The 25,449-nt window shown below is 52.7% G+C and overlaps 4 protein-coding genes across 4 annotated transcripts; 2 read left to right on the forward strand and 2 right to left on the reverse strand.

The window, feature by feature from the left end:
- Positions 1 to 737: 737 nt before the first annotated feature.
- On the forward strand, positions 738 to 5,678 carry SMAC4_00845 (uncharacterized protein; the record flags this gene model as incomplete). The annotated part of the gene is made up of 1 exon (XM_003349905.2): positions 738 to 5,678. Exon 1 carries the CDS (start codon positions 1,983 to 1,985, stop codon positions 5,676 to 5,678), a length of 3,696 nt encoding a protein of 1,231 aa, XP_003349953.1. The 5' UTR covers positions 738 to 1,982.
- A 2,617-nt stretch (positions 5,679 to 8,295) lies between these two features.
- SMAC4_00846 (uncharacterized protein) lies at positions 8,296 to 12,942 on the reverse strand. Its single transcript, XM_003349906.3, has 5 exons — positions 11,251 to 12,942; positions 11,005 to 11,178; positions 10,459 to 10,947; positions 9,122 to 10,399; positions 8,296 to 9,050 (listed from the first exon to the last, which is right to left on the reverse strand). Exons 1-5 carry the CDS (start codon positions 12,405 to 12,407, stop codon positions 8,969 to 8,971), a joined length of 3,180 nt encoding a protein of 1,059 aa, XP_003349954.3. The 5' UTR covers positions 12,408 to 12,942; the 3' UTR covers positions 8,296 to 8,968.
- Positions 12,943 to 15,036: 2,094 nt separating this feature from the next.
- SMAC4_12738 (uncharacterized protein) lies at positions 15,037 to 15,189 on the forward strand (the record flags this gene model as incomplete). The annotated part of the gene is made up of 1 exon (XM_024655144.2): positions 15,037 to 15,189. One exon carries the CDS (start codon positions 15,037 to 15,039, stop codon positions 15,187 to 15,189), a length of 153 nt encoding a protein of 50 aa, XP_024511065.2.
- An 845-nt stretch (positions 15,190 to 16,034) lies between these two features.
- On the reverse strand, positions 16,035 to 24,354 carry SMAC4_00847 (uncharacterized protein). Its single transcript, XM_003349907.2, has 3 exons — positions 19,595 to 24,354; positions 18,055 to 19,523; positions 16,035 to 17,971 (listed from the first exon to the last, which is right to left on the reverse strand). The coding sequence occupies exons 1-3, from the start codon at positions 19,994 to 19,996 to the stop codon at positions 17,710 to 17,712; spliced, it is 2,133 nt and encodes a 710-aa protein (XP_003349955.1). The 5' UTR covers positions 19,997 to 24,354; the 3' UTR covers positions 16,035 to 17,709.
- Positions 24,355 to 25,449: the final 1,095 nt, after the last annotated feature.

Genomic DNA, 25,449 nt, shown 5'->3' on the forward strand with positions numbered 1-25,449 from the left:
AATAAAATTGAATCTCCAACGTCGAACTCTTCAGCATCTGGATGACGGCAAGCCGGACGGAGAACTGACGGGAAAGACTTTAAGAGGGGTCATCGGCTTGAGCTGGGCTTTGGTGGGGACAGAGGGTCTGGATGTCGTACAGATGCCTACATGCACCTATCTCTGGGTACTCAAGGGTACTTTGCATAAACTGCCCCTGCCGCGGCGGGCTGAAGTATCCATCACGTAGTGCGGATATGTGCCACCAGTGCCCGCTGAACACAGCGATCACTCGAGAGCGCTTTCCCTACTCGGGTGTTAGTGAGGTCACCTTACCCGTTTCGGGTAGGGTTGCGCAGTCCACTTCGCAATTTTAAACGATTCAACCCCCATTGAAGGCCCATTGTGTTTCGTGCCATTGGGTCGAGGCCTCTTTTGCTGGAGCTTCGAGCTCGAGCGTTGTTTGCCGCTCACAGTTCCACCGGCGAATCCACACTTGGAGCCTTGGAGTTCAGTTCAGTTGGAGGAGTTGGGGACCCCTCGGCGTTGCGGTGCTGCAAAGTGCTGCAAGTGCTGCCAGTGCGACTCCAGTGCGACTTCCCAGTGTGACCTTGCGGTTCTTGACCTCTTGGTGCCCGCGCGGGCTTATGAATCGAGCTGGAAAGTGAAGGAGCGTGGGAGCCTCGACCGGATTTCACACGTCGTCACCGCCATTCCGAACCCCCCGCCAGGTTCCATTCGCGACCGTGGCTGCCACAGAGCAGAGGAGAGTCCAGGGCAGTCACCCTCTGGAGTCGGTCTCGACGGGAAGTCTGCCAGGTGTGTCTCACTTCTCAGTCTCGGCGGGGAGTCTCGGTCTCGACAACAACATTACCTTTACAACAACAACAAACACCATTGAAGTCTGTACTCATGCTCCCTGTCGTCGCAACGTGTCCGTGAAAACAGGGGAAACAGCGCTTGTGTGTCTCTTCACCTTCCCTGCCCCCCCAGGTGCCCCGCGCGCGTCATTCATCTTGTTCGAATCAAGAGGAACCTGGCCGTCGTCGTGGATTACCGATTAATACTTTCCTTACCCTGCCATTTTTACCACTCGGTAAGTTTCCAATGACTTCCACTTCCCGTCCGTCTTCCGGTGCCCGTCATCGTTCCGGATAGCCTCATCCACAAACCTTCAGTTTGTATGTATTGTATAGAAGACGTCCACATCGAATATCTCCTTCAGTTGACGGTATGTGTACCTAACTGCCTCCATAGTACACTGCACAAAAACAACACTTCACTGCCGAGAGCTTAGTGGCCGCCGCTATATACGCTATATACCTGGCAGACCTTGGCTCACTGGGCCCATTGTATCCCATCCACTCACTGCGTTTCCTCGCCTCGCCTCACCACTTTTTGCGACCGAGGAGCCGCGACGTCCGGACCCAGTCCTAGACTAGTCCAGATCGCCCACGATCTCGTCTCGCGCCCGCGTTCCTCCTCCGTCCCTCGTCGGTCGTGAGCATCGGTCGTCGAGGCCACGCACCAGCGTCTAGCTATCGACAGCTCCATCGCCAGCAACTCTTGGTTGCCGATTGCTTTCCTCTTCCATCCTTCCACGCGCACTACGCAGTAGATCAAACCTCTGAGCCCTGCCCATCAGTGGACAGCCAGTCCGAGCCACTCCGAACGTGGATTGTTGGAAAGCTACAAGACATTCATCTGTCTGGTATTTCATATTTGCGCCGAACCCTACGGAATCAAGCCGCCTGCTTGTGAGGACGACTCACCCCTTTTACTTCCTTTGTTGACATCTTCACTCTCATCTCTCTTTCGTATGGCGACCGCACCGCTGAGAATGCAACCCCTTCGGCTGACCGCCCCAAGAGGATGCTGTTGAAGACGATCACTCCGTGACTTGTCTGCATCTTGACCCTTCTCGCCTTGGACTGACTGTTTATACAAAGACAAACCAACCTGTCAGCCTTTTCTCTCTCTCTCTCTCTCTCTCTCTCCAAAGAATGCTGGGGAAACTCTTTAACCTCGGCGCTGTCTCGGGCGCCGGAGATTCCGCTTCAGCCCAGACAGCTTCCTACAAATCCATCACCTCCTTAGATTCGGTTCAAGAAGATATACACACTCGAAATCTTCTCTTTCCCGATCCACAGGACTTGTTCGAACAGCGTCTCAACGACGTTTTCCCCCTATCAAGCGTCTCGTCTGTCACTGCGAGCCCCTCAGCCAACGCCTACGACTACAATGGCAGTATTGAGCTCGACGTGCGCGATGTTCGCGTCATCATCATGCAGGATGCGCTAGGCTCCCTCACCTCTTCCCTTCTCTACGACAGCCAGTCGCCGCCTGCCGTCCAAACCAACCCCTTGATGGGCGGTCCTTCATCCCTCTACTCTGCCCAAGATACCCGCCGGAATCCGACATCCCCGCGAAAACCCAGTATCAGCCAGGCTCAGCGTCCCGTGGCCATTCAATCCAGCAGCCCCAAAACACGACAAGGTGCTTTTGAAAATCGAAATTCCCTCCATGGCCGAACGCCAGGACATGGTCCCTTCGAATCCGACTCCCAACGCCACATGCGCGAGTATCGCGAGGAACTTGCCACTTTCTCCAGCTGCATCTTTGGCAATTCTGAACTTATGGCATACAAAGGAACATCAACAAAGGTTCACGTGGTACCGACAGAAGCCCGGCAGGCCGATTCCGGTTCGGCGTTTGCTGACAGGCGGAGCTCGATCGGGAGGGCAAGTATGAGGTCGAGCCGGCTCTCACAATCCTTTTCCTCGGAGACCATGCCGTCTTATGCCGGGGCTCAGAGTGCCACTACAGCAAACCGCGTGCCGGATCGTAAGCGAGTCCTCGTCACCAGACTGTTCCCCGTGAGTCTGCCTATTGAGGAGGATATGATCAGTCCTAGGGGGGCCTCCTTCACCGAAGAAAGCACAGGGTACCCCTTTCCACACCACGCCGAAGATATCAGGAGTAAAAAGAGGAAGGCGCAGCCCAAGCAGAAGAGAACTCCCATGTACGCGGTTGCATTGGTCATCAACCTTCCTCCGTCCTCCCCTCATCCCACGCCCACCACCACGTCGAGGCAAGGTTTTCGGGGGTCCAGTTCTTACCAAGAACAAGATTCGTTTCCTTCTTCTCTTAGTTCAACACGTCCTTCGGGTTGGACCATGGTTGGCCATGGAGGGTATGGATTCGAGTCTTTTGAGACCACTTTCGGCAGTGACACCGAAGATCAAATCGATGTTATCACACAACATTGGGACATAATCATGAGGACGCTGAACCAACTGCAGTCTATTGTTGCCAAGGTTATATTATCGATGCTTCTACAGGCGGATCTCGCTTCCCCTGACCCTCTTCCGGCTTACATCCCCCCTCAGATCGCACTAGGCCAATCAATAGCTGGACGACGCAGCGGCGACCACCCTCCACTCAAACCACCCAAGACAAATGCAAAGCACGTTACACTACCTCCGAACTGTCTTCTCGAGAATCGACATATCAGCCGGGAAACGGAATACGCCAAGGCCAGGATAGTCGATGGTATCCGAGCGGCGCGGGTCGTCACTGGACAGAACCGTTGGCCCATCTGGCGGGAGGAAGCTCGTTGGGTGGCCAAATGGGCTGGCGGCAAAGAGCAGGGCTTCTTTTTCAACCTACTCACAGGCTTTCTGGCGACACATACCGACTGGTTACAAGCGCTAAGTCCCCCATCCTATCGTCGTCGCTATTGTATTCAGCAGAAAGGGCGCATGGACGCAGATGCGTCGGTTCCCAGTCGGACTGTTATTGTGGCCCAAGATAAGAGCGTTGCGCGGAGATTACTCTTCTTACTGGCAGCGTTCTTGCCGGCATCCCAACAGGTTCCAGGAGCCCGTCCTCACCGGCCAAGTACCGCTGCATCACTCGGGACTTTTTCGCAGTCTCCCCCGTCGCTTATTGTGCCTATCCTTAAGGAGGAGTCGCTGCGCAGGAGGATCAACCGTCGTACAGGTCCTGGGCGAGCATCCCACTCGCGAAACCTTAGCTTGCAGTCGCAAGGCGCACGTACTGCCGCAGTTCCAATCAACTTGGCGCACTTGAGTATGGAATCGAGGCACGAGAGGCGAGCATCCGATGCCAGTTCGATAAGGACAACCCATCTCCCGATGCGAGGCAACGATCCCACCATGCGGAAGAGTAGTGCTGCTACAACTGGAGCTATTACCCCTGAAATGAGCATCCCTCATTTCGCCATGGTCCATCGCGCCGACTCTTTTGCTAGTACTCGACCGAGCAGCAGCAACAGCCTTGCTGCTGACGACCTCAAGCGTATCTCGCGGTCTGGGAGCGGAGGCTCGCAGAGCTTTATGACCGGCGAGCAACGGCAGACTTCGAGGTGGGGGAGTGTTATTAGTGGCTTATGGAGCACGAAAAGAAGGGGCTCCATTGTCTCAGCAAAGCCTCGCAGTGGCAGCATTGTGCAAAGTGAGGCTACAACTCCTCCGGTGAGGAAGGATACGGACAGGGCCTCCATGCCACCCCAAACACCTGGACGGGGCTCTATGCGGCAGCCTGGGGACGTTCAAAACTGTGCTGCTCTGGATCAAAGAGGAAATCCAAAGTCACCGGTTGAAGTGCCTGGAGAACACCGGAGCTTCTCAGGCCAAACAACTCCCGGACAGAGGCCACAGAGAATTCCCGATCCTTCAGGTGCTTTTGAGTCTCCGGTCAAGACGTCCATCACCGATGATGGAGTCATTGACGTCGATATCGCTTTCCCGGACTATCTTGCCTCTTTCGAGACCGCAGTAAGTTCGCCATCGAGCAGTGGATACCTATCCAACACTGGGTTTAGTACAGCGTTCGAGACATTTGAGCAGTCGTCGCGCGTATCTGTGGAGGGGGATGGGCCGTTGAATGCTGCTGGTTGGTTGCAAAGCTACCATCCAGATTTTGTACTCCAGGCGGTACCGGCGCATGAAGGTCTCAAGGAGCAGATTAAGGCTTCGATGGGAGCTGAGCCACCAACGACGTGGGTTCCCAATTCGTCTGAGAGTGCCCCGGAGAAGTGGGTGGATGTCAGTACGGCCATCATTGCCGATAGTACTACATTCACGATTACACGATTACGATATCGTCGCCTTGTCAAGGCCAGTTTGGTTAGTGGCCCGAACACGCCTTCCACTGTGACGCCGGTAGCTGCCTCCCCAACACCCATACTGCCGTCGCCTTCTCCCTTTGAACCACACCTTAAGGATGAGTTTATCGAAGAGACACTACTCAGCTTTGATGATGCGTTGGTTGAAGCTGTGGAGAAAGTCATTACTACCGCTGCCGATATCAGCAAAGGAAGCTCTAACTGCTCTTCACGCTCAACTAGCAAGCTGCGAGAGAGGAGTGACAGCACGTCGTCACAGCAGCACCTGGAGGACACCTACCATCGCCCAAGGGAGCTTGCTGTCCCCCAGGAAGTCCCCAGATCACAATGCAAGACAGTGATCTTATCGGCTCTAGAAGAGATCATTCGTGAAGTCATAGAAGACTTGGAACCAAGTTCAGGGCAAAGCAATGCTGGCGACAAGGAAGCTATCTCAGGCATAGCTCGAAGGCGAGAAAGGGAGAGCCTGGAGGCCCAAAGGATTCCAGGAAGCACATTGCGAGAGGCGGTCAGAAGATGGTGCGAGAGTGTTGATATGGGGAGCGAGTGATTTGTGAGATTTTGTTGATACCCTTTGTTTTTCCTTCTTTGTACCTTTTCGTTGCTGGTTTCCCCACCATGCTCACACTCGCATACCCAGCACCCTTCATTGAGCCACCGTATCTATCTTTATCAATGTCCTTATACAAAACCGGATGTTCTATCACAACACCGATAACTGCCTACCGCTTCTGATCGAGTGGTGGAGAAACAGCAGACAGCCAGATTAGGCTACCTCAAACACCTATAAGCGAGCGAATCTTTGGAGCCGGCAGCCCGGGCGCCAATCAGTGTACTACTAGTAACATTCACATCATACACTTTTCTACACTAGTATTGTCATTGAAAGGGAGTCAGCGGGCAAGAAGGGAGCATAGCATGGTCTGGGGGGATATGAGGAAGGACGGGGATAACGGCGTTGCGAGTTTAAGAGGGAATGTAGCATGCAGCGTGGACAAGGGCTTGATTTGATGAATGAATCTTTCTGATTTCCTCAGCTTTAGCACTTAATACCCACATGCGAATCTATCTTGTGCACTGCTTGGACGTGGCTAGCTAGCTGGTCACAACCATCCACACAATACGGTGGCATTCGGAGGCCAATAAGAACACAACTCTAAGGCCACCACGCAGAACCTCACTCACAGAACCTACCCGGAACTTCCTATGTCCAAGACACTCGCCGACAACTTCATACCTACCTCTACCTTACCTACCTCTACCTACTCACGAATGATAATTTGCTGAAAGTGATGAAGTAGGAAAAGCCGACTTTAGTTACTTGGTAATATAAAAAGGTAGGAGCACTTGTTCTAGTACACGAGTAGTGATCCTGTAGTTAGGTAGGTACACCTAATTCATTCTTTGTGCATCACGGTAAATCTGTACGTACTACTCAAAGACTCAGGTTCCTTGTCTCTTGTCCTCTATCACCGATGAGGATCTGCCCTGGTATCAAGGGACAAACGATAGTTTGCTCCGTCTCCCCCATCGTTTATATCAGATTTTTTGCTAACCGCAGTACTCAACTAGTGAATACCTCTAGTAAATCACGTGGGAAGCATACTGGCTCTACTTCCAATGTTGAAATCAAGTTAGCTGAGCAGTATGGCTTGGCTAGAAGTACCTACAAGGCTGCGTTCAAGCCACGTGCTTCAGATTACAATTAGGACATACACTCAATGTAATACTACCAGCAGTAGACACATTCCACCCCCGAGCAGTGGCCTAGCTTCTGGGTCACTAGAGGTACTACCGATATGAGCAACTTTCACTTACCATACCAAGTTTCAAGAGCCTGCAATAGAGCGTTGCTAAAATGGAGGAAGTTATCGATCAGTGTCTGGGAAGGGTGGGGGACTGGAATTCTTGAGGCTTGTTACTATCTTGCTCACTCTCCCTAGGGAACTCTCTGCATTTTCCGTCAGAATCCACCGCAGTGGTAGAGGTAAGTTCAATCCTTTCCTAATCGGTGACTACAGTTTCGAGACCCGATTACCGATAGCGGACCGGACGTGTCAGTTCTATGGTAGTTGCTCGTTGTACGTCCATGACTTACACTGCACCTTTCGAGTTCTGGTAGCTACAGTACTTTAATTCAAGCCGAGCTTGCAGTTACGCCGCGGGCGGAATGAACAAGTTGCTGTGAACGCAAGTCAGTCCTGAAAATCATGATCAGTTGGTGTAGCTGGTCCGGGGGAGGAAGGACATCTATGGTACGGTGATCATGATCAGCTGAGGAGATAATCCGTACCTACTACCGCAGCGAGAGTATGAGGAGGGGGTCTGGCGTACAACTAGGCAGGCCTTACTACGCCAGTCTGGTTTTCTACGTCAGTTAGTGAGACTGGCCTAGGTGTGAAAACTACCGCTAGCCTAGTTGCTCAACGGAGGCCTCTGACTAGTCGGATTTGAGTGCAAAATGGCAATTGAAAGCGAAAGACCCCTATAAGGGCGCTCTGAAGGTCCTTATAAGGGTCTTCGGTTAATGGTTGTTCAGTTTTGAAGAGAGTCGGTACCTCTTGAGGTAAATATCTAGGTAGAGGCCGGGTACCATGCTAGGCGGCGAGCAACTGCGGACGGCATCTAGCCCAGAAGGGACCGTCTTTCCCCAGATAAATTGTCTCGGCTAGATGAAATGCCTGGCCGAGATGCATCGTCTGGGCCAGACGGTTGAGGAGGCCTTTTGATTGGCCGTCTGGGTCAGGAACAGAACATTGAAACATTGAATTTGGGAGGTCAAATCATGGTCTGTTCCTTCCAAATCCGTGTTGCCAATGCGAACGGCTCGCTTCCTTCCCAAGCTGAGCATTCGTGATCTGCAATGTAGAGGTACGACGGAAGGAGCGAACTTGAAGCTCCGTCCAGGAAATTGACAGATGTACCTCTGTTAGTGAGACCCGACCTTGAATATGTGAAAATTCGACGCTCTACCCCTCAGCTCCTAACAGATATTCCGTCAGTGTGCCTGACATGGAAAGGCGTTCCTGCCAAATGTCCGAGTGTTCTTGGTAACCCGCCGGGGACTAAGGAGACCTTAGTACGCGAGTCGGTCCCTGCCAACCGCTGTATCTTCCATCTTTAAAGGCATCGCCCGGCAAGCATTCCACTTAGCACCTCTACATCGGTGTTTGCCCGTGAGCGTACCTCTAGAGGTAGCGTACTGCTTTCAAGTTCGTCCGCCGTCCAACTGAACCTAATACGGACCGGGCGGGCTCATAAGTGCCGTGAGAACCCATTTATTTGTACGCAGTTCTGATTTAAAGTTCGGCCGCCTTCTACATAATATGGTCTTCTAGCCCCCCTCAGTCTCTTGCGTGTGAAGTGGCGTCGGAAGCAAAACCACGATCTTCCCCTCACTGCCTCTACCTGCCATGGTCCTTGCAACATAGCATCGCAAGCCGTACCACGCACTCGTCTCTTATAGTCCGTTATGATACCGTCAAGCTTTTGCGCACATCGGCTTACAAGATCAACCTCCAGTACATGACTTATAAAGTGCTCATTTGAATTCCTGGCCTGTCATAACTCGTCGTCACTTCGTTCCTAGCGGTGGCTATCATAAACATTGCTGAAAACATAAGAACCAGATAAATTCGAGCCAGGTAAGGACGCGGAGGTACCTAAGTATCCTTCACAAATCCCAAAAGTAAGGTACCTTACTCAATCGTGTCTCATCAACCTTTCGCCTCGTAAGCCAACTACCCGTTTCCTTTTGCATGAAATCGGTTTATATCCATTGCCCAAAAAATGTCGTATAATAACGTCGTAAAGTAAAGACATAAGAACTACCACCGCGTCCTATTCATAATCCCTGTCGCGGTATTCGCGATCCCGTCCTGAATAAGGAGCCTTGACGTGTCTAATCCGCTCTCCGGCATCCCTGGAACTATTCAGCATCACGCACTTAACTGTGGAACGCCCTCAATCAACGGAGGGCCAGGCTCAACATACTTGTTCCATTCCTGCACTCTTTCCATACCTTTGCTGGGACCTCCTAGCCCAGCAAGGACCGAAGGCGGGAGGTCGTCTTTGACGTGTTCTTTCGTCGCCTGGCCGGATCGGCGTCTCCCGCTTGGAGTACGTGCCGGAATGCCGCCTTCGTGATACGCGGGATACCGAGGTTGCTGCGGTGGTTCGTGGTAGGAATGATGTCTCGCAGGCATTGACATCCTGTCGCGGTCCGACGATCTAGTGCTCCTACTCGTTGTATAGTATTCATTGTCTTCTGTCAGGTGTCTCTTAATCCCAGGGGGTGGTGGTGGTGGAGCCGCGCCGACGGGAGCAAAGCGATTAGCGGCAGTAGCAGCGTGGGAGGGGGGTGTTGTAGCCATTGTAGGTGGAGCAACCATGGTAGAGTAGCCAGGGCTCTGTCTAGTGCCTGCATCAAATCTGTCTGCAAGCTTCCGCTTTTCGAACGGGGGTGACATCGTTTTACGCTTACTGGCCGAACGGGCCGGATCTCTCTCATACGAAGAGGCGTGGTGCGTGTCAGAAGAAGCACCTCGGTGTCGTGATGGAGTTCGCTGCCGCTCCAATGATTGGGGCCGAGACTGACGTCCATACTCGGGAGGTTCATCTGCCCACCTATCGGATGGATATGCGTGCCTAGGAAGTGACGGACCCCTGAGCCTCTCCTTTTCGAGTGACGCGTGGCGTGACATACGGGGTCGCAGCCTTTCCGGCGAAGGGGAACGCCGTCTGTCAGAGGAATGTGGAATGATAGCGTCCGTCCAGTCGTTAGGTGTTGGTCTTTCAAACGCCGAACGGGCAGGCGGCGGCGCCGTATGTCGGTGAACTAGAGGTGGTGGCACGGCTGCTTCAGGTCGACGAACATAGTTACCGGGCTTCAGAGGACGATCGATGTCATCCCTTCCTCTGCGGTAGTCGTCCACTTCTTGGTCTTCAAACTCTTCAAATGCCCCGGGGACATGGAACCTACGGCTGAGGGGATCATCGACACGCCTTTGACGATCCGTCACCAGTCTTTCCTCGTAACTTTGGGGTCGACTGTAGACCGAAACCACTGGTCGTGGATGCCCACCACTTGAACGGCGCCTTCGCAGAGAAGGTGGGTCAGCCTCCAGCTGCATCCCATGGGTAAACGGATTCGATCGAGGGTCGGCTGTCAACAGTGTATCAAGCGGTTCGCTTCCTTCGACATTGAAGAAAGGGCAGCCGCAAGTCTTCCAACGCATGCCACAGGCTGTGCAGCAAGGTGTATTGCATTGGCTGTTGGTAAAGGGATTAGCAATTCGGTCGTCCATTGAAACAGAAGTCCGTCATCTTACCAAATGGTATAGTTGAAACCGGGCTCTCCGGGAAGGAGTGTTTTCCTGCATCGACCGCAATGAGGCATGGCATTCGGTGGGCATTGGAATGATTTATGCCACCGCCCACTGCACTCAACACAAACCTCTGTACCGCAGCGATAGCATTCACCAAACTCCCTTCCTCCTTTGTCAGGATGTATATCCCGGTCTTCGATAGCTGCACCGCACTTTGGGTTCGGACAAACCAGGCTGTGCGGACGCGCAGCGACGAAGATCGAAGAGTGGACGAACTTTCGGTCCCAGTCCCTTTTGAACATGGGATCAAATAGATCGTCCACGAGCAGAGGCGAGATGTAATACTTGCAACACATTGGAGGCTTCCTTGAAGGGTCATCGATGGATAATAAGAAGTCTTCTCTGAGGCAAAAGCTGCACCAGTGATGGTCGCAGCCGGGCAATTTGTGAGCTGGCTGTCCTGATTGGCCGCCGCATAGTTTGCAGGAGCTGCTGTACGGCAAGTTAGAAAATGCGGCCTTCGAAGGGAATGTTGAAACTTAAACTAACGCATTGCTAAAAGTCTCCCGAGCATATGCTTTCGACGGGCCTCTCGGAAAGTCATCATATGTGTTGGCACGCCTGAGTCCCGGATTGGCATATGCTTCACCAGGGTGATATTGATTCCTGGAAAATGATGGTTCATGGACGAACCCGTCGGATTCATAGTCTTGCCTCGGCAGCCTGGAAAGCTTGTTAGTTAGAGATAATGACACTCTCAATAAACATGTCCTCTCGATAGATAATGGGCCTCACCTCTGAAACCTAGCACGGGACCGTGGGTCACCCGAAATGTCCGGTACATTGTAGACATCTTCCGGCTCGGATTCCTCATCATCCAAAACTTGGCGTTCTGGGGCTCTTCTAACGAGTGCGTGCCTCAGATCCTTTACTGAAGCAGCACGTGAAGGGGCGCGTGAAGGAGCCCGAGAAGGACCGCGTAGTGGAGAAGATGGCCGGGACCGAGATTGAGCCCGAGATGGCGAGCCATGCCTCGACGGTGAGCGGCGCCGAGAAGGTGAAGCAGGTCTGGACTGTTCACGAGGCCTAGATTGTGCGCGAGGTCTCGATTGCGCACGAACGCGAGATGGTGAGCGGGCTCGCACTGAGGGCGCATATCCCGAGGGCCTCGGGTCTCCTACATCGGGGCCAGGTAGCCTTCGGCTCGGACGCTCATGAAACGAGGGCGGAGCAGACGGCGCATGAGGGATACCATGGCCATAGCGAACGAGCTTTTCATCACCAGAGTGGTCGGTGAGCTGAGTTTCTCTATCAGTTGACGACCTTGGAGACCATTTTGAGTCTGGCATGGAGCGTTGTCGATTTGTTGACGGGCTTCTATTGCGCGGTGCGTCGTAACCAGTTCTGGACCGTGAACGAGAATCGTAGGCACGGCTCGCCGGCCGCGATCTGTTGTCCATGGTAGATCGAGGTAGAAAGATCTCCTCTGCGTCTTCGTCGTAGAGGACGGATGGCCGGCGGAGTCTTGCTTCTGGAGGAAGAGTGTCGTCACGATGGTGCATGCCAATACTATGGGGTACTCGGGGCCGTACAGGGCGGCCTATGTCGATGAAAGATGACGAAGAGCGCGCAGTTGTGGATGTTTCCTCAATGCTTGGGGCCCTTGTACGGCGAGGATAAGGTCTTGTATGTTCGGAGAAGTCGTCTGAGTCCTGGTGTCTCGCATGAGGCGACGGGACAGAAGATAGATCGTCTTCGGGTGGCCAATCAACATCAGGAAAGGGCGAAGAGTCTTCTTCTTCTGGGGTTTCTTGGTCCCTGGTGCGTTTTTCGCGCCTTGGAAAGCCCGGTGGCATGGACATGGGCATGTGCTTAGGCATAGACGTGCCGGGGCGGGCATGAACGTGATGGAAAGACTCCATCCGCTCCCTTCGGTCCATTCGTCCCTGCATCAGCCTCAGGAAGGCAGCATTCGCCGATATGGACTAGAGAGTAGTACTGTGTAAGAGGTGAGGCCTGAGAGGGAGGTCTGGCAGTAGCGGCAATTCGACGGGATGGTAGACGATGGACAGATGGTTGAATGTGGTTGGGTAGGAAGAAGAATGGATGTCAAGGGCGTGAATGGATTTCTGGCTCGACCAAGTGCGATTGGGCTCGTCTAAGTCGTCTCCAATGCAGGCTCGTTGCAGGTTGTCTGCAGTATGGGTGCAGTCGAATGCACGTCTAGTCCAAGGGAGCGAATCGAGTGAGCACTTGTGCGGCTTCGTTGTGGGCCAGGCAGGCCTTGACCAAAGCAACGGAAGGAATTGAGGCCTGATGTTAACCTAACGAGAATTGCCCCTCGCGCTGGAGGATCGAAAACCACCCAGCCCTAGGTTTTGTGGTCAGCCCAGATACCGTTCCGAGTACGCAGCATGTACACACATACGCAAACGACAGGGGGCACACTGGCAACGGGAACCAGCAGAGTCAGAGACAGGGGGGGGGGGGGGGGGGGAGGACCCGACTTGGGGTGACAGGACGAGGGGATGAAGGCAATGAGGACCGAGTGTTTTCTTTTTCGGGCACTGGAGGAGCTCACGATCTCTCAAATCCGACCAAGGATTTCTCGCGAGAACGATGAAGAAACGGGATTGGGTAACATTGGGAGTAGTGTAAGACGACAAAAGGTCCCGAAAGCATTACATACGTGTTCAACGAAAATAATAAGGGAAGCACAGGCTCAACAGACAGGCTCGGAAACTTCCAAGATCCTGCTCTGTGTCTGGTGCTGAATTCTTGTCAACGAGGTTGCTGTTGCTGCCGTGATGAGACTGTGATGAGTGGCAGCCTGGACAGTAGCGGCAGAGGAGTCAGCAGTCCAAGTGGATAGGATGGGTAGTCTTTAAAAAGATATTCGATACTGGAACGCAACTCTCTGATTGACTGTCACGACCGGGAGTCCAGTCAGGAGACAGGCAGACATGAGCGAGAGGGGAAACCTCTGGGAGCGCGAACTGAAGTGGGAGACTGGGGAGAAAAAAAACTTGTCGCCGGGAAGCGACGATGCCATGCAATGCGATGCAAGTGAGAAGCGAAAGTGTGAGACATTGGCAGCATGGAAATTCTTTCCCCCCAATCTCGTTGATCTTGTCGTTGTTGTTTCCTTCCACTTTTCTTCTGCAGTGTTGCAAGTGTCGCCTTGTGCAGTGTTTGACAGGAGCGGCCTACTTGACAGGTTTGACCACCCTACCTGCTGCAAAGCCGTGTGGACAAAAACTGGAATGTCGAGAAAAATTGAATCCCGATACGAACATCCGCACCCAGCCATTGTACCTTGAGATTCAATTTGGGCCACTAGAAGGAGAGAAACGAGGTAAAATCCAAATCGTCTCACCATCATCACCGTTCCCGCCGGCGCAACCACATCCCCTTCTCGCCGATACTACCCCTTGCAACCCCTCGCCCACAGCACAGCAGCTGACAATCAATGCATACCCGATGCCTGATTCAGTCCAGAAGCAGGTAAGATCCGGTTATCATTGCGTCCCAACGACCGGTACATGTGATTTCCCACGTGAGACGATTCACTTGGGTATAAAGAAGGAATTTCCTGGTAGCCGTTGGATTGCCATGATTCAACTGTTATCCGTATCGAGATCAAGTTTCTGGTCCGGCGTGGTGGTTAGACAGGAGTCCGGTCAGACCGTGACAGCTTCCTCATTCTGTAGTGCCGTGTGTGTGTCGCCGCCGTGCGTTGCATGCAGTGGTGTTTTCTGCTTGGTCGAGCATTTCGCAAGCGCCGCAACAAACAACAAACAGGGCAGTCCCCCGCATCGGCAAAGACAACTTGCGCTGCAGCGTTCCACAGCCGACCACCAAAGCTCGGGCCCTCCGTGACGGATGCGGGATAAACGAGTCACCCCCACCGATCTCCATCCCCGCACTCCCGTCCCCATCGACGTGACCTCGACTTGTTGAGGAGCGGAGTGCTGCGGAGCTCACTCCATCTTCCGTTCCCGGCCCCGCTTTCGACCGGTTGAGTGGAGCTCCCCTTTCTCACTCGACGACCCCAACATCCAGCGGGCGCGTGGCCGGACCACGAGATGCTGTGATCGCGGAGTTCACAGGCGGCTGCATGAGCCTCTAGCCGACCGACGTCGACATTGCAAACCCGCAGCGCACCTACATACATGAACGTGGGTCAAGTTGAAGGCCGGGACGGCGTGTTACCAAACCCACAAATCACCGATTTGAGGCGACGACTGCCTCTCTCCCGACTTTTGAAAGCCCGACGTACGTACCTGCATAAGCGTTGGCTGTCACCTCATGTGGATGTTTCCCGTCCTTTTCATCGCTTCCCTCCCCCACACACCTCACACGCGAGCACTCGGATTTCCAGACAACCTAGGTAGGTATTGTCTCGAAAGGCCGCTCTAGATGGCCATATATGATCGGGAAGCTGCTCGTGGTCTCATCTGAGCAAACGTCGGCAACATCACGAAACCCATAAAACAGAGCAGAGCCCCCGAAAATGGGAGAGAAGGACAAAAGAACGTCAGACGGCGGCGGCGCAGACGAAATACATACATATCATCGCACATGTTACGGCTTTTTCCAAGACATGCATACAGCCAGGCCAAAGCAGGAAGCGCCGTGCAACCACACATATTCCCTCATGCTCTGAAACTTCCTGTAAGCCTTGAGCCTCCTTTTCATATCGTAAATGTGGATGGCAAGGAAACAAGGCATTGACGTGTAAAAAGGAAAAAAAGTGAAAGGAAACCACAAGAGGGCACCTTTGCTGAAGAATGGCTTCTGGCATGCTGAGACTGGTACCTACTAGCTTTTCTTCACATGAAACTCGAGAGAGGGTAACTATGGACTGGATAATCAAAACAAAATGAGTGAGGACCAGGGCCAGCAACTCTTTCTATACATTTTCCTACATAGTATAATTCTCGTACCGAGACGTCCGGTTTCGAACCCGAGTGAAGATCGGCCGGTATCGAAGAATACCATGGGTGACATATGTGCCCTGTAGCGAAGTCGACACTTCTGACCTTGTGTTTGAATACAGATTGTGCCTTCATCTTCATCTTTATCATCTCCTCCTTCTCCTCGTTTTGGGCTTCTGTATATGCCTTCCAAGTAAGGCTAGATAACATAGCATAGGTGGATAGTTCCATCAACTTCACCTATCTGAGAGCTCCCAATACCCTACTAACCATTCACTGTCGTCTGCTCGCCGTCTCTTAGGTAGTGATGGAAATACCAAGAGCTACATTTGGGGGTTACCTTTTTACCTCTAGTCATTGAACCATTCAGCTACGTATATGAATTTGAACAAGAAACACTCACCTAGGTTTACATCCCTTTGCTGAACTAGAACCACGACAATTAATGCCCTTTTGCCTCTTTCATCTACCCTTCCTCGATCCCTGAAAAGCCACTCTGCCGACCTTCTTTGCTCAAGTGACGCAATGTTATGTTTCATGTGCTTTTTTGTTCCATGTGAGATGGTCACACACAACAAAGAGTCAGACAGACGTAGGCAGGTAGATAGGTAGCTCAGATCATCATCTTCAAGCCCAGCCAGGTTTTCCAGCCTCCGGAGATGGGCCCTTCTTATATCACAAATCGGACGCGAACGGCGAAAGGGACCTTGGAAGGGGCGAGGGAAAAAGACGGAGAGGACATAGCCCCTACGTAAGTATCCATACCACTCAAATGTCTGTGACGATACTAGAACAGGGGTTTGGTCAAGGCTTGAACAGTCCGACGATAGCTGACTGGTAAAAGATTGGGTATTGTGAGGTGTAAAGAGGTATCCTATTTGTAAACCAACAGAAAGAAAGAGAAAAAAGGGGGAGATACCCCAAATCATCCCAAAGAAGAGAAGAAAGAAGTAAAACAGAGAAGCAGACTATGGTACAGAATTCAACGTCCCTATATGTAAATTGTATGTGTTTGTCTTGTTTCCCGATGCCATCCCACCAAAAGCCAGCCCATAAACACGACCACTTCAAAAACGTGTGCCTTTCATCTCATAGTCGTTCATGATGTTGAAGTCTTTCAAGGCTTCTGGGACCCGAAAGCTTCAACCCAGCCCAACAAAAACCGGGAGGTCGAAGAAATGCCGTACATCGTTGCAGTTAGCTGTTCGTCCACCGGTCGTAGAAAACCTAAGGGTAGAAAATGATCACTCCTCCCAAGTTTTCTTGATGCATGCGCAGAGACCCGTCTGCAAGCGTACCAATTTGGTACTGACATGTTGGTGGGTAAAAGAGGATTTGTAAGTAATGATGATATGCGAAAGTCCGCCCCTTCTTGTCTCGTCTTCCGGCCCGCCCATCAGGGAATCGCCTCAAGGCCAACCGATGGAATGGAATATACGTTCCCAAAGACGGTCGCTGTCTGAAACAGGAGGAGAGAGGGGTAGAAGGATAATGGAACATTAAAGGAACATCAATAAAAAGCAAGGGTCGAAGAGGTGGGGTGTTTTCGGATTTCCGGCCCGTCGCATCCGCATCAATGTGCCATCCAACACCCGGTCTGTGATCAACCACAGGCAAATCGGGCACTGTCCATATTCTCCTGCATTCAAGGTGTGTTACCCCAGGCCGTACGCTCCGGCTTCCACAAACTTTGTTGCGGGGTGTTCTGCTTGGCGCTCCGTTGCTGGTCATCAAAGTTTCTGGGAAGAGGCAAAGGATGATCGGCCGGTGCAGAGTCGTGAAGAACAAAAGTATGGGATTGTCGGTCGGCCGCTGGTCGGGGTTTCCAGTCAAGGTACCATTTTGTAGCCAGCTACAGCTGAAGTGTAATGAAATACCAGTAGGTGAAATGCTCGCAAAACCCGGGGTGCCCAGAGTCAGGGCCATAGTTTGTCAGGTATTTGTCAGGTAAGGCTGGCCGATCAACATAGACGTTGGTATGATCCTCTGATCGATCGTTCGGTGAGCGTCCTTCCGGAGGCGGAATAGATCTAGCGAATGGCTGTTTGGGTCGCAGGAATAGACTTGATAGTCAATGCAGCTATCGGCTTGGAGGTCGACTGTTCCAGACGTGAGAAGAAAAAAGAGCTCTTGTGCCGGTGTTGCATCCGCGGAGGACCAGATGCACCTGTAGCTTGTTTCGCGTCATGACAGAATGTCCTAGATTTAGCCGTTGTTGGTTTGACCTTTAGGTGACAGAGCGGTTTGGACGTGGCGGGTTTGATGGGATTGTTCGACCTTTTGTGTCTATGGCATCGGGTATAGTAGCGGTGGCTTCTCAACCGCTGAGGAATGTTCGTCGCCTAACCTCCGCCTCCTTAATGATCTCCGCCGATAAGCTCAGACTGGGCGAGAGTACGGAATAACGTTCGATTTCCATGACGACATCGTTGATGATCTGGTCGATAACGTCGCGGTGTGAGACCAAGCTCACCAGAATACTGTTGAGTGACGGTGACATGGTAGCACCCATGATCAGAAGTGTCTGCGATACAATCGAGAGTGCCCCTTGCCAAAGGTACGGCATGTGTCCGGCGTGACTGCGGCCTTTTGTTAGATTGAGACGTAAAAAAAGGAGAAGGTGGCCAATGAAAGACCGGAACATTACGGGGGAAGGACTTACTGCGCACTGATATGCTCCAATTGTCTGATTGAAGCCTCCAGACACTTTGTGCACGCCTCACGCACTGAGGGGTCCAGTATTGCCTGTTCATTGTCGAGAACCGCGAGAATGTATGGCCGGTAAATAATAGTTCGGCAAGCAAAGAAGCGCAACCGCAACACCGTCTGGACAGGATCTGGGAGCATTGCCCGAGTAAAAGGGAACTGAAGCGGTAGAGGCAGGCTCTCGTACCACTGCGTTAATTGGAAATCCAACTCGGTAACGATGGGTTCGAGACTCGTTGTAGAGGCCAGGGAGTCCTTGGAATAAATGAGCTGGCTGACGCGGTTGAGTAGTCGCCGAAGTGCTATTTCGGCGAGAAAATACCACAAGTCATCGCGACCAACTGCCTCTTGCTCATCCCCTTCAAAGCCACATGGGAGACCGACATTTTCTTCAAAAGCAACAACCCCAGAATGCGGAAGGTCTAGCTCAGCGAGGAGGTCACTCTCGAACAGCAGAGCATTCCAGTAGATTCTCTCACTCAATTCCCTTTGGTCGACAGGCACCCGGTTCGGCGTCATGAGGAGGAGCTGCAGTTTGGTGCTTGTTGTGCAGAGAAGGTTCCATGCTTCCAAAGGTCGGACGAGATAGAATAGGTAGGCGGCGGCCAAAAGGTGGCATTGCGCGGCGAGGACGCTGTTGGAGGTCATCATGCCCGGTAGCAAGGCCCAAGCGGCCGTGAAATATTGGAGGCCCGGGGGATCCTCGTGTGGCACGATCCTGGATATGCTCCCCCTTAGGCTTGCCTGACCGAGAGCCAAGACGAGAAGCACAATACAACTTTCTGGTCCTTCCCTGAAACCGTTCGAGAGAGCAATCCGATAGTGGCTCCTCCATGTGTAGGGGTTGACACAGGCGTACCAAACGTTGACACGATCAAAATAGGCTTCGATGTAGGCGGTGGTGTTGGAAAGGTCCACACAGGGGGTCTTTGTGAGCGAGTGTAGTGGCTCCCTGGCCATTTCGAGTTGGAGAAGGATTTGTGGGTCGTAAGGTCGTGAAACAAGATCTCGAATCATAGGCCATTGCAACAAGTGGAGGGCGGCATTTGTGTGGACCTTGGGCATTGTCGATAAGTTGTTGGTGGCGGTGGCAGACCATGTGCCCAGTCCTCCGCTGGGGATCACCGAGACAAAGCAGGCGGCGTCAGGATTTTGCATCATCAGGTTGTCACCACTCAGCCCTGTCCCGTTGCTCATCCCCGGGGAGTTATGGGATAGCCCTAGGCCATTGGTATGACTGGCTAAGCCCATGTTTATCGAAAGCAGACTTTCTATCCTGTTGAGGCGTTCGAGGATGAGCTTGTCGCCGGCATCCAGCTTGATACCAGGCTCGCGATATATGCACTCGGCGCCCAACTCCGTGCACAGCTTGCATTTTGGTTTTGTGCCGTCACATCGCGACTTTCTCGAGCGGCATACCTCGCACTAGTCAACGAAATGTCAGCGTGTCAATTCACCGCGCCGGATTCTCCCACTGGTCCAGAGCCCAAACATACCGCAATGGTTGCCCTCCTTCTGGGGTAGTCGACACCAGCATCCGTATTTCTTCTTTTCAGCGGATTGGTGCTCTCCTCGCTAGGAGCCTTTTGATAACCATTAGAAACGTTGACATTGTCAGGCCGGTTTTCGGACGACTGCGAGAGGTTTCGGGCTTTCTGGGCCGATCCAAGAATGCCTTCCCGGCTGAAATTGGGAGCACGGGCAGACTTGAGAGTGGAGGGTGACTTTATGGTGTTGACCCCATTGACAGTGGGTGCAAGTTGGGGCGAGGGTATTTCGATTGTGAAGTCTCGATTCGGCAGAGGGTATTGCCTTACAGCGTTAGGAACGGCCTGGGCGGCCATGGTCATGCTGCCCACTACCGAAGCGGGAGAGTCGCCGTTGGAAGACGGCGACATGTCGTATTCAAGCGGTCAGAGTCTGTTTGGTGGTCGACCGAAGTGGACAGAAGGCAGTGATGCAATGTCGACCCTTTCTTTGCCCAACAACCTCAACCAGACCTAGTCAAGACCTCCTCAGCATGAGCCAGTACTTGCTGAACTGTTTTGTTGTTGGCGACAGGTAAAGACACAGCTGTAAGACCGAAGTGTCTCAGATATCCACCGTCTGTTTCGACTACCGATAGCGAGGACCGTCGTGTATAAGCGGGCCGTCTCGTGTCTGATAGTCGGTATACGGTCCTTTGGTATGATGCGGAGAGAAGGGGACGCAGCAGGGTTGGTGCGGAGGTAAGGAGGGTGGGGGAAAGGGTGAAGAAGAAAGGAGTGATCCAAAGCCGTGGGAGAGGTCGGATTCATATCTCGTCATACGGGACGAGCTTCGCTTGCAGATATGAATGGTAAGCCAGCAGTCCAGCCTACCATAACCAAGTCGAGGTACCCGCGGACCTTCTTGGTGACAAGACTGAGCTTCTCTTGGGTGCGTCTCTCTGCTTTCTGCAGCGCGGACCCCAGACCCCCGGTGGCTTTGAGACAAGCCGGGCAGGTCAACCCAGCACCCTATAGGCAGAGAAAGATGGGACCCCTTGAACGGCCCTTGACGACCCAGTCTGAGCCTGAGCCTTTACTGGCCTAGTGTAGCGCGGAATTGGTTACCACCAACCGCAACCCCTGAGCCTTGAAGCCCCGCTAAGTACTATGTGTTGCGAGGAAGGACGGAAATTGTACGGTGAGGTGGAGGAGGCGAGCAGGTAGGGGAGTAGAGGAACCAAGTGGTAGAAGCAGGAGGATGGCATGAGAGACGACGAGTCCGTGTTGCTGTGTATATACATGACCAACACTCTCCCCGTATCAACGTTGTGAGGCCGTATCAAGTTGGGATGAATGGCCAATTCCAGTATTGGGACGAAGGTGAGGTTGAGATTGAAGCTTGGAGGTCACGATGGATTGGATCGTGCCTCCCGTCAGTGTCTCTGGGGAATCGGAGGGTGGAGGTGAGGAGGTGGAGACGGGCTGATGGTGCGGAGGAAGGTGGAGGGGGAAGGGCGGGGGAGGACTGGAGTACTGGAGTCACTCCAGGTTGGCGACGGGACGGCGGACACGGAGCTTGCAAATAGTACGGTACTGCGTATTACAGTGTACGGTATATACACAGTTGTCTTGAATACGGTACGCTTCAGCAAGCACTCACTCGGCTGCCCTGTTCCTCTCCAAGGGGAGGGCATTTTCGCGCTCCAACTCAGACACAATCGCCGGATTCTGTCGTTCAACCTTCTTTGCGAAATCATTCTGCTAGTCGTGGTCTTGTGGCTAGCCAGCCATTGTATGTGCGCGTGTGATGTGTTTTGGTTGTGTCAGTCCGGCCTGCCTCTGTTCAAAATGCTTGGTTGCGAGCTGGAGGACGGGACGTTGTGAGGTTGGCGTGAGGTTTTGTATAGTTACCGTATTACTGTATTACAGAGATCCGGGACCGGATCGACTTGGACGACTCGAATTCGCGTTGTCCCGAATTTGCATCCACTTTTCCGCGCCAGATGGATGCTCACGAAATGATGGTTTTGCAGCCATACGTCAGGCATCCTAATCCATCTGACTGATTGACCAGAGCCAGTTGCTACCCGGCAGCTCTTGAGGCCAACAACAGTATCAATTGCGAATCGAAGCAACATAAAGGTCGAGGGAAGAATGGAAGCGTGAAAGGTGAGGACATGGTAACATTGGGTGGAGTCACAAAAACTTGCGGAGAACCGTGTGGAGAAGGTCAGAAGGTTTGTGGACAACGGAACGTCCGTGAGCGCCAGGGCCTGAGTCGCGCTATGCAAACAGTGCAGTTGCAGCCACTGACAGTGACCCTTTCGCACCCCAGAACTCCCGTTCAGCAGACAAGCCCCAGGCTCCTTGCCCAGCACATGAAGGCGGACACGGCGCACGTGCGGTGTCTGGACAGCTGCGATGCGGGGAGAGACCCACACAGCAAGCAGCCAAACGGACGGAACTCCAAACTCCAACTGACAATTCGAACGTCGGGTCCTCTTGTCGATCACACCCAACTCGAGTCCATCCGTTATTGCCCCCAACCACAGTCACAGTCACCACATCACGCCCTCAATACATAGGCAACTTCATGCTATCTCTACTCGCATTAGAGACTTTTCTGACATGCTGGAGACTACTTCAGTCGCGGCCAGCATTGTGCATCAAGCAGCTCGCACTCCTGACGATATGGGGGTGATGCGGGCCATGCAAACGAGGTTCGATGATACTCGGATGTATCTTGGATCAAGGTGTGCCATTTCTCTCATCATACGGGTCTCGGTACATACACTACACACCTACACGCTAGCACCTTGCTGTCTGGGCTATTAGTATTGTATGCACGCTTCTCGATTCGTCCTTCACGTCCCCTTCTCTGCGCCGCCAAGGGGGGGTGGGGGACGATCACCAAAAGCGTTCCGACGCAGTATCTGCCATCAGCTTCCACTGTCATGAAGGTTGTCTCAATGGGCCATGGTAGAGCTCCGTACCAAATTCCGACGTGAACGACAACACGTAGTGATCCGGACAGGGGGTGCACACACTCTTCCGGGGCACACCATTTCAACCACATGCGTTCATGCCCGCTTCTCGAGATCATCATTTGAAACCACATGGAAGTCCATAAGGCTCGCCTGAACCCTGCGCGTCGCAATTTAGCATAAACTCGCCAACCGAAGGCGTTGCTCCTGTCAAATCTTCCCACCAGGCCGGCATCTCCATCTTGCCGGATGCGTGTCTCACCCAGAACACCACACCTACCCTTCCGAGCTTCCACTCCTTCCAGAACTTGCTGGCCCATGTTTCAACAAGCTTCTGGGCGCCGACAAGTGTGCGTGCGTGTACATGGCATAACTCCACCCTTGGCTCCGGTGATCCGTCTTGTCCGTATCCGGGCAACCAGAACAAGCCTCCCAACGCCCGTCCAACCATCCTTCTAGAGGCTCACTGACCTGTCATCAACCGACACCCAAGACCGGTCGATATCTCCGAGCTTGGACACAGATATCAGCTCGCTTGGCCTCGTCTCCATACTGTCCCCTTCTGCGCCCGCCTTCGTTGCTCCTTCGGACGGGACAGAAGTCATGTGTTGGGACATGTCAGAGTTTCTTTGCCACCGCAATCACCACAGATGGAAGAACTGTTCTTGATCAGATATCAAGAGCCTTGACCTTCCTTTCTGGTTGGAGCTTTTCCATGAACAGAACGCAGGGCTCGCCAAGCCAGTCCCTTTTCAGGATAGCCCAAGTTTGACAGATATTGGATGTTACCGACAGCAAAACGGGGATCCCTCTTTCTATGCAGCATCTGGATACACCCCTACGTTACATTGGACGTCTGGGGACCAATTTGAGAGGCATGGGACTATTCGAGGCTTGCGATATTCTGGAAGGACACATCAACCCGTCCTACATCTCCGTTGGGCTATAGCTCGGCAGCCTGTCGCCAGTTGAGCATTGCTATTGCTGACGAATTGGCCGCCAAGGGTATTTACAGACCAGTCTCTAAGCACCACTGGGTATGTAATCCGGAATTCAGTTACCAGAGTTCTATAGAGGCACACTGGATCTTTGACGTATGCATGCACAGCAAACCACACCTCAAAGACGGTCGGTCCGATTACTTGCAACAAGCCCCTTGAATCTACCTCTCATCATGCGACTTGGGAAAAGCTCAAGATGCTGATATCCAGTTTCTGGATTGCATTTAGCAATTCCAACTCAGAAGCCTCAGCTCGATCAAGATGACAGATCGATGACAAGTGAATAGGCTCGGACCGAGACGGCAACTACATCAGGGTCTACTCCAAGGGAGGTCCGGCGTTTGAGGGGGAGATGGAGACTCCTCCATCCGGTAAGCCGGAGGAAGAAGATAGGTCAAAGTGTCCAAAGAATCCGACTGTTGATTCTAGCTTACAGTCAAGACCAAGACACGACAACAGCCCGCGCTATATATATACCGAGCAACAACTCGGCAAATCAAGACGTGATATTTTACTATTTGCGAAGAAGGCCTGTCCAAAACGGATACAAGATCGTCAAAAAGGGTCAGGAGTTGCGAGCGAGGAAGGGGTCATGCGTCTCGCTGGCTGGGGCTTGCCGCCTAAATTATATTAACCGGCACATGTTGTCGCGGAGAAGCCAGCCTCTCCAGCCACTGCATACCTCCGCAAATCCGCATGTCTAGACCTTGATAGCCCGGGCACCGAAAGAAAGCGGGGTTCGAAGGGGAACTCGAGATACGGTACATCTGTACCGGTACCCCGTACCCGTGAACAGAACAGCTTCAGTTACACGGAATTTTGAAAAGTGCCGTTACTCGCCGCTCCGGTCATCCTTCTCCGGCGGCGGGGGGTAAGGCGCTCTGGCGCTATTCGAGATCATGCTTAGTGTAAGTATGTATTTTACGCTACCCCCAGTACACACAATACGATATCCAATAGGCCAAGGCTGATCGTGATGGTCACATTAAACAACCCCGAATTATGTAACGCTTCGTGGAAGGCCAAGCACGTTAAGCCTTGCTAAGGCTAGGCGCGTGTTTAGACATGTTGAGCCATCACGATGCTAACACTTTTTGGTTTTCTCCGGTCCGAGAAGAAACCTCCAATGCCTAACACATTGGGGCTCATGAACGTGCGCTTCCATAGCTGAAGACAACACCGCTCCTCTCCTCCTTAAGGAGTGACGAGCGAGCGCTGGGATGACACGGACATGGATTCAAATGATGAAGTTTGGATATTTCAAGTTTGGTCTGGCTGCTGACCCCCGTTTTATACGCTGCCGAGCGTGGGCCGAGGACATTTGTCGGCTTCCTTGAGACACAGGCAAGCTATCGCTTCGCAACAGAACAACTACCGCGGTGTTAACCGCAGCGTCAGGGCGTCCCTAGGGGGCCAAGACCTCACGATACTACGCGCCGTTACCACGGACAGTTCTTCGCTCGGCTACCCATTCTATACCCGCTTGGCACTTGACTTGGGAAATTGATAAGTTCCATCGCGGTGCTTACCTTGCTCAGACAGAAACTGGCCTCGGACACTTTATAGCTTGCTCACCTTTGTGTTTCACTACTCGCCGGTTAGGTGGATTCGCTTCGCCAGCCAACCAACTCTCATTACTACTAATGATTTTTAGTACCGATTCTGGCCGTCTCTGGTTTCTACGAGCCTGTCTACCTACCCGACGAGTGTCATAAAATGAACCGTTAATATGCTTCAGGTGATATTCGGTGTGCTGTTTTATAGGACTGGACATGTTCATAAGTGTATGGAGTCAAGTTCACCCAAAGGCACGCTGACTGACGGTTGGGAAAGTGGCACTCGTAACTACCATTGCAACACTAGATGACGGCGCAAGCAACCTTGGAATAAAACCATA

Source organism: Sordaria macrospora, chromosome 3 (assembly GCF_033870435.1).
Source record: "Sordaria macrospora chromosome 3, complete sequence".
Classification (NCBI taxonomy): domain Eukaryota; kingdom Fungi; phylum Ascomycota; class Sordariomycetes; order Sordariales; family Sordariaceae; genus Sordaria; species Sordaria macrospora.